Below are 9,381 nucleotides of genomic sequence, written 5' to 3'. Positions count from 1 at the left end.
TCAGTGCCACTTGCAACTAGGAAGGGTTTTTTTTTTCGGTTTTGGGAGAAATAGATGTAATCATAGCATGGATATACATTTATATAAGGACTGAATAGAATCCCCTCACCATAGGCATCTACACCCTATGATTTATACCTAAGAAGGATATTTGTGACTATGAACAATAGGGTGTGGGAATTAATAATGAACCCAAAATCCAATCATAGGATCAAATCACCAATGGAAAAGGAATTCTACCTTTTCTATTGGTTTTCACCAACTTTTGTCTTTCGAAAACAAAAATAGAAGTTATATTTAAGATTGTAAACAAATCACAATTGTTTTGGTTGCAAGGAAAGCAAAGGAAGACAAGTGAAAAATTTCAAAGCTTGAAAATAATTTTTTTTGATTATCAAAGATCATTGTGTAACTTAAAATTTTTACCATATTTAGTAATAGACTTTTCAATGTGACATTTGTGCAAAATATAGTAAAATTTAAGGGTAAGAGTTCTCTTTGGAGAGCGTGGCCCTTGTGTGCGCAAAGGGCCAATGGGAGAGTGGCATCAACAGGGTGGTGATTTTGCCTCCCATGTATCTGAGGGCAAGGGATATACTCCCCCACAGAACATTTCTCAAAAATTTAATATCCAAATGTTTTGGAGTTGGATGTAGGATGATATGATCTTAGGTAACGATTACAAAAAAGGGGAAATAATTTTCTGCCCGGGAGGGCTGCCTATGCCAACACTCCCATGTGTCTATCTCTCTCCTCAAAACAAGAGGGGATAGGTGTCTTTTCATATGAGAAGGAGAGAATAGACTCATGGAGTGTTGGCATAGGCATGCCGATACCATGCACTAAAACCATGTTCACGCCCAACACTCTCCCTCCTTTCATAAACAAAGTTAAAAAGAGTGTGGTAGTCTGAATGTCTGATAGACTTGTGAATTAATTAGCTTGAAACACAATTATGTAAGTACCTTCACGTCACTTCCTTCGTCTTTATCCATGTGTGGTTCCCTTGTGTGAGGAAACCCAGTACACGTCACTTAGAATCATGGGAAAAAGGTCTCTACTTGGGAGTGTTTTCTATGCCCTCTCACGGGGCACAATGAAATGATGGTTCTTTCCCTGCTAAATACCTAGGCGTGCTCACCCATTGGCCCAGACGCTTGTGTAGAGACCATGTGACCGATTAGAGATCTCTAGCTCTTAGATCAAATAGAGTTGGCAAACTGTTAAAATAAAGCATTGGAAAAACAAGGACGAAAAGAGACCAATAATACATGTAAGGTGTGCAGTTAATTTGATGAGCGGCCAATCCAGGCCATTGCCTAGATTTCCAATGGGCCCGGCTTGCCACTTCAACTTTCCAAATAGCAAACAAGGCCTGTAGCCCATACATTAAATAGTAGACTGCATGGTCTAGGAATTTTTTGACCTTTTGGCTTTGTTTGTTTCCATGTAAAATGTGCGTATTAGAAAGTTCAAGTAAAATCAATAAAAAAAAACCGTCACAGGTTGCAACTAGATGACTGTGACAGTGAAGCTGACTTGATCATTCAAACAGTGAGGCATTCAATTTTTTGTAGTTTTGGGGAGGTGTGGGTGGTGGGGTGGGGGGTGGTTAGGGAGAAAAAAACCTAAATTAACTATCGGTTCCTAATGGATTCTTTAAACTTTTTTGCAACAAAATTTTTATCCTATCATCTAAAAGAATATGTAACAAATTGGGACGTTTTCCTACTAGCTATGGGGAAAGTTAATCCATCTTCACAGAGGTTGCCTCAGCCTTATGGATTTTTGAAGTCTGGCATCATGGCTGAAGCTGAAACTTTAAAAGGTTCTCCACTTGTTGCGAAGTGATGGTAGATGCTGTACACCAGAGAAGTTTTAAACTGGGTTAGTACAGTGCACTGATCATCATACAGCATTACTAGAGCTGATATGAATCACTTGGATGCAGTTACTGGTCTATCTTTTGATAAGAGCGTTAACATGAGTGAGAGTTATGGAACTTTCACTTTGGGAAACATAAATCAAAATTTTCTGAGGACTTGCTTTGCCCTGCAGTTCAACTAATGCATAAAAAAAAATGTTTTCCATTACGGCCTACATTTTAATTAGTACAGCTTTTCCTGAACAATCAAACATTCCTCCATCTAGCAGCAGCATGAGAGTGATCCAACTTGCTATTCTTGCTGGTAAGAATGTCAGGCTGGGAACTGGTTTTGGCCTCCAGAGGCAGTTTGCAGATCGGTTTCTGTTTTGAGGCAAACTTGAGCCTGAGAAGCAATGAATTTGTCATGACCCCTATGGAACTCAAGCCCATTAGAGCTCCAGCTATTGATGGAGTCAGCATGGTCCCAGTCACTGGCAGCAACAGTCCAGCAGCAATTGGAATTCCAATCTGTAACAGTTTCAGCAGTTGTAAGACAAATTCTGTGAAACGGAAACAAAGTAACATTTCTAACCAACTCAAACTTGGATATGGAAACAGAGAAGGGAGGAAAAAATTGGGAGGGGGGTAGGAGGGGTGAGGATGGTGCTTCCAGACTATTCCCCATGGTTACTTTTCATTCTTGAGATATTCCAGACTGATTAGACTTCCTTTCAGCCAGGGTAATCTTGGAATGAAATGCAACCATATTGGTGAGACAAAGGACCAATCAAACACACCAAGATTTATAAACAAAAATTTTTGATTCCTCTTTCTGAATGAGGAAAAATTTAGACTCCTGTGAAGTTGGAGGCCTTAAAATACATCATCTATTCTCAACATGAGACATGTACACACAACTATTTGGGGTCCATTGTCTAATAGATTCCTGCAATCAGGTGCAATGATTATCAGAATTCAGATCGATGCACGTCTTTTGGTGAGTCATGGGACATCACCCAATCACACTTACTGAGCACTTGGAGACTGAGTTACGAAATCTGGCCTAGAGGGAGACTTGACTCAAACTGCCACTATAAATTAGAATCCCTATCAGTTAAGAAATTTTAAACCGATTTTGACTTCAATAAAGGTAGTTCAGTTCATCCAAAATCACAGCTCTCCCCCTCCAGGCCTCCACACCCCAACCCTTCTTTCCTGATTTGATAGCATAGCTCAAATTTGTTCAGTGGCAAAGAAGTCTTACAATATTATATGCAAATGCCCACCAAAGATTCTGCTTGACAGTGTTCATGGTTAATCTACTTAGCTCCAAAGCTTCAAGTAACTGCATGACAGTTATCCAAATGTCAATTTCCAATTGGATGGTAGAAGCCCCTTCATATAGAGCAATAAAAAATTACTAAGAGTATAATAGCAGAAGAGACAAAGAACCTTCAAACATCAATACCTGCAAACAAGCAACATGAAATATGGAGTTGCGTAACATGGAGATGAAAACTATTGAAGGAACATTCCAGAAGTAGCAAAAGCTACAATATTTTGCCCACATACAGAGTTTATTTTTCAGAACGTGTTGCCTATGGAATTAGAACAGGGTGGATTATGTAGAGGGTGCTTCTAGGTTGTAGGGCAACCGTAGATTGCAAGAGCTTTGAATGCTCCACTCACAGAAAGTAAATTGTTAGATGATTGAAGAGGAATTTTATTATAGAATTAAATTAGGGTGGATGAAGTAGAGAGTGTTTCTAGAATATTGGGTGACCAACAGACAGCAGTCAAATTGTAGTGCAATTTTACTTTAGAGAACATGTTCTCTGAGCCACTAGGGTAGGGTACGCTAGCACCACTGTTTCTATCTCTCTCCTCTCCACATGAAATGACCTTGGTGCCATCCTATGGTTTATACTTTTTTGTCGCAACCCATTGGTGTGCTCTCCTATAGCGCTTGCTTAGAGAACCCTCTCCCTTTATTTTATTATTTCGACTAAAGAAAAACTATATTAAAGCTCACTCCATAAGCGTTCAGTACATCAATGATAATGATAATAGAAAACTCAACCAACCATGTCAGAATTACCTTTGAAGATGACAATGCTAGAGTAAAAACACACTGGTCACTGCATCAGCATGGTATTTAGCTGGTGGAAAGTGAGTAGCTCTGTCTAAAAGAGCCAAAGGCAAACCTAAAATGACCCTAGGAGAAGTGGTGAGGAAAGACATGCATAGCTTAGGCCTTGTATCAAGTATGATCTCGAATAGAGCTGATCGGAGAGCAAGGATCCATGTAGTCAACCCCATTTAGTTGGGATAAGGCTGAGTTGTGTTTTCCTCAAGAATCAGAGTTGCATGATCCACATCCCTTTCCAGGATTTGATGATCTTTGTCTCTACGATTGGCTACTCACTTTACAACAACAATCCACATGCCTTTTCAGGCTTTGATGATCTTTGTCCTTTCGATTGGCTACTCATGATCCACATCCCTTTCCAGGATTTGATGATCTTTGTCCCTACGATTGGCTACTCACTTCACAACAACAATCCACATACCTTTTCAGGATTTGATGATCTTTGTCCCTTCGATTGGCTACTCACTTTACAACAACAAATGGGGTTGGCTACAAGGATCTTCTTTCGTCAATCAACTCTATTCAACGCCATTCTTGTTACCAATCCTAAACTATGCATGTCTTTTCTCACTTCTCCTAAAGTCATTTTAGGCCTGGCCATGGCTCTTTAGCTCCTCCAATCTGAATCATACACTCCTTACTGGTGCATTCAAAGGTCTCCATTGCAAATGTCCATGCCACCCAAGGTTTAAAGTATGGACATCAGGTATCGTATCGGAAAGGTGATTTTAAGAGATGTATCGTACCATATCGGAGAGACACAAGATATGTATGGAAATGCTTAGGATACATGAGAAATACAGTTTTGAAGTATAAAACATTATAAGTAACATGTAAATATATCATGTATAAAGAGGAGAACAAAGTACAACGAGACAAATGCATTCAAGTGATTATGTATAAAGGATGAGGTTTCTTAAATGTACTAATACAAAAAAAAAAGAAGTCATTTTCAGTTGGGGAAGATTTAGGGTTTAGATGCACACATTATTGCCAAATTTTTTTTTTGATGCAATCATTCAGGTTGTTTTTCACTAATCTAGTGATCCATTGCAAAAAACGACACTAAAAATCAACAGTTGAGCAAAAACTTCAAAGTTTTGATAGAAAACTGTTCTTGCGCAAATCTGGTTTTGATCCTTGATTGCAGGTTGTTAATCACCAAATGATGATGAAATAAAAAATACTAGTCTTTTTTGCCAGTAGAAGCAAGGAATCAAGTTGATTTTGCCAAAATAATATTGATTAGAATGCCTTACAGGAGCTCTTGCTAAGTGTTTTGCAGTCATTGATCTTGTTATATAATTTATAAGAGATGTATCGAGCATATCGATAAGTATCAACCATAATGAGTTAAATATCGACCTAATATAGTCAGATACCTTTTTTAGGTATCATATCGGAACCGTAAAGATATGTTACGTATCAGCAGGTACGTTAGGATACTTAAAATCTTGATGCCACCTAAATGATTTTCTCTCAGCCACTTTGTTTGTATGTTGTTTCTTCACCATCCAACATTTAGCTCCATACATATTTATTGGTTTTATAACTGTAATTTTCCTTCGAGTTTGAATGGAATACATCAATCACACAACAATCCACTTCTTCATTCCTTTCACCTTACTCTGATTCTTTATTTAAAAAAAAAAGGGCATACCCAGTGCATGAGGCTCCAGCCACCGCGGGGTCTGGGGAGGGTCATAATGTACGCAGTCTTACCCCTGTTTTCACAAAGAGGCTGCTTCCAGCAACATCATTCTTTATTTCTCCTTCTTTATTTATAATTGAACCAAGTACCTAAAATCATAGTTCTCAGGGCGATGCCTTAGGCATCCAGGTGCCTTGGTTGCCTATGCAAGTGCCTTGGTTGTCTTGGTTGTCTTGTTGGTGTCGCCTTGCATCCAGGACCTCTCCAATGCCTTGGGTTGCCTAGATGCAGTGACAACTATGCCTAAAATTATCACTTTTGAGGTATACCATATCAATTTTGCACCATCTCAATTTTAGTACTATTTTTTTACAAAGTTATGCTTTGTTTTTGTTCCACTAATCTTAAAAGCCTTCCGAGTCCAAGGTGGATCTCCATAATTCCAACTTGGCATTTATCCCTGCTTTTGTTTTATCCACCAAAACTATATCATTAGCAAAAAGCATAGACCTGATCCTGAATGTCTCTAGTCAGCTCACGAAAAAGATTAGCCCAAACAATGTAGATTTAAGGGGATCCTTGATGTTATCCAACTGTAATTGGGAATTCATTACCCTGCCCCCCTCTACAGTTCTTAAACTATCACTACACCATTATACAAATCTTTAATTATGCACACACCATTATACAAATCTTTAGTTATGCACATACAATTACTCGAAACACTTCTTTTTTAACCACCACCTGATTATCTCTCTAGAAACTCCATCATAAGCATTTTCAGCTCAACAAAGACCATATTTACTCAGATTCTTGAATGAAAGTTGAAATTGCAAGCATGAAGTCCTGAAATATAACTCAATCAAGTCTGCTCTATGGTCCATTGACCAAGAAAACGGAAGGCCATCAGAAACACAAATGATCCCAGGCAGAGTATTGCTAAGGCAGCAAATTTTTTTCTGAAACTGGTAAGTGAAATTTTGTACAGGGACATCTCTAAAACTGCCTTGCATTATGAAGCAGACTGTTGGCACAACAGGGAAAAGCCGCAGAAGTAAGGATGTTAAGATGGATATGTGGCACCAATGACTGCTGAATGAAGAGTGACAAGGTTGTAGTTGATGGCGCTAATGAAGGTATGATGAAACACAGAAAAGACTTGGTTATAATTAGAAGAGACAGGGATATATTAATTAACAGAACCTAGATACAGTAGAATTAAGGCGCATAATGGAGCAGGTCAGATTACCCATTTAACTGCACTGGATCTTAAAATTAGGTAATTTCAAAATTCAAGGTTGGGCCTAGGCTGGGTCCAGGTCTGAGAAGGATGTTGCCTGGTCACACATATATAAAAGTGCTTAAATTAAAGTTAGATGATCTGACCAGAACTTGATCCATATGGATTCTCCATCAGATTGGATCCACATGCATGGATCTGAGTTGGATTCAGATCTGGTTCTGCTCAATGAAAATTAGGACCTGAAGTTGGATCCCACCCCTTTTATTCTCTATAAGTGAATATAAGTGAATTGAAGTTAGATGATCTTGTGCAGTCGACTCCAAGTAGCTGCGGGAAATGCCTTGTTGAATAGAGTACTTCCAGTAAGAACATTGTGCAAAGATTACAAGACTCGCATGGAGGGGTTCAGATCACCATTTGATGGTTTTCTCCTACAAATTTCCAGTGACGGCATTTAGCAATATAGGAGGATCAGTAACTTATGCATTTTTTTGCTTGCTTAAAAGATGGCCAAATATTCTAGTTGTAACAAAAACCTACTGGGTCTTTTTTTCTTTCCCAAGATAGCATTGTAGAACCATTGATGGTGTGTTCATATGCCACTAATAGACAGTACCATAAGATCTAAATGGTAACACATTCTTTCAATTCATGACCTTAATCAGTACATGCAAGAAAATTGTATATTGTTGAATTTGTGAGTTTCAAGTTTTTATTGGTCATGTTTTCATTCAAATTTCAAATTTCAAACAGGAAACAAAAGCTGAATGAACAAGGATCTTCAGTGGTCTTCTATTTATTTTTCCTCCTTCCCTCCCCCCTTTTCCAGACAGAAGGGGGAAATTCAAGTGAAAATCATCAAATAATAGAGGCAATACACGTGCCACCCAAAATTATATCTAAACAGACTCTAGACCATGATAATCTGAACATCCAAAGGAGCATAAAATTTCTCCCCCGACCCCCACTCCAAAAAAAAAAAAAAAAAAAAAAAAAAAGAAAAAAGAAAAAAAAAAAAGAAAAGAAGAAGAGGAAAACATCTAAACTGTAAAGATATAGTAAAAAGTAAGTACCTGTGAAAGTCTGTTACCCATAAGCACAATTGGTGACACCTCACTGGCAGCTCCAACACCTCCTCCCATGGCAACTCCAACATCTGATGAAGCCAAGGCAGCAGCATCATTAATTCCATCACCAACCATAGCTACAACTTTCTGATCCTTCTGCAGTTCATTAATGAATTGCTTCTTCTCTTCTGGTTTGACTCCTGATAACACCTGTCATCCACATTGCTTCTTCACATATAATGGCATAGATCATATTGGTGCAATTTAGAGGCAGATATGACCCAGATAGTGTTCTGGCCAAAATATGTTTGTATTTAAAATATGCTTAGAAATTGTCAACTGATGCTATATTTTCACAACATAAGACCAATTTGTTCCCCAACTCTGGAAAGACTTCATTTAGGCTTTCCAAACCAAAAACAACCAATCTGTCTGCTACCTTTCGCATCGAATTCAAGTTGTGAATTAAGGATTGAAGATAAAGAACTCCCAATTTTACTATGATAAAATAAACAAATCTGTCCATATCTTGGAATATTAAGTTTCTCAAGATAATTGAAGGTAATATGCCTCACATTAAGATATCGTACTGCATCTGCATAACGTTTAATAAATATAGGGAAGGCATGTTGATGAAATTTTCAAAAAAATTGGGAAAATCCACCTTTTCCAAAACTTCATGGTAGATAGATATGCCTATTTTACCCCTTTTGCCACATGATTGGACAAGTCTCAAGGAAGTGTGAATTATCAATAGATAGGAAATTCCAAATAAATTTCTAACAAACTCTACAGCAATTACATGAGAATCTTCTGAATTTCATCCAATTGCTAAGAATTACTAATTGATCAATTTAAAAGGATCTGTAATTAGCTCAGCATGATAATGTTCTATAGCTTAGGAATAAATATTTAGATCTGAAACAAAAAATCTGTACTGATACCCAAAACATGGAATTGTAAAATTGTTACCTTCTCTTTGGCGATACCAACAACAGATGCCACATATTCAGCAGTGTGCTTTTTATCCCCAGTCAGCATGTATATGCCTATTCCTTGCTTGGATAGAGATTCAACAACATACCTAGCATCTTCTCTAATCCTGTCCTCAAAATAAATGAGGCCTGCTAAAACACCATCAACTCCTACGTATACAACAGATTGATTCTTCAACTCTTCTACTTCTTGAAAAGGGTTCTTATCAACACCATGCCTGCAAAAGTGAAAGGAAAAAAAAATGATTCACACAAACTCAAGAGAATGCATGGCTAACAAGCATACAAAAAATTTTGAACAAGGACAGATTAACCAATCAGGCTTCACAGATAATACATTTCTCGGGATGATTCCAATTTCACTGGAGATCATATCTGTTATTGGTCTTAGTCAATATGACGGCATAAT

The 9,381-nt window shown here is 37.9% G+C and overlaps 1 protein-coding gene across 1 annotated transcript in view; it reads right to left on the bottom strand.

Moving 5' to 3' along the window:
* Positions 1-2,068: 2,068 nt before the first annotated feature.
* The window catches only part of LOC122667468 (copper-transporting ATPase PAA1, chloroplastic), a 52,377-nt gene continuing 45,064 nt past the window's right edge, over positions 2,069-9,381 (bottom strand). Inside the window, exons 14-17 of the mRNA XM_043863742.1 lie at positions 8,950-9,190; positions 7,984-8,187; positions 3,132-3,212; positions 2,069-2,395 (exon numbers count right to left, since the gene is read on the bottom strand). Coding sequence (XP_043719677.1) covers positions 2,132-2,395; positions 3,132-3,212; positions 7,984-8,187; positions 8,950-9,190 — 790 coding nt within the window. The 3' untranslated portion in view covers positions 2,069-2,131. The remainder of the gene's footprint in view (positions 2,396-3,131; positions 3,213-7,983; positions 8,188-8,949; positions 9,191-9,381) is intronic.

The sequence above is a fragment of the Telopea speciosissima genome, chromosome 7 (genome assembly GCF_018873765.1).
Source record: "Telopea speciosissima isolate NSW1024214 ecotype Mountain lineage chromosome 7, Tspe_v1, whole genome shotgun sequence".
Lineage (NCBI taxonomy): Eukaryota > Viridiplantae > Streptophyta > Magnoliopsida > Proteales > Proteaceae > Telopea > Telopea speciosissima.
Note: the sequence above shows the minus strand (reverse complement) of the source record. Positions and strands in the feature narration are given on the sequence as shown.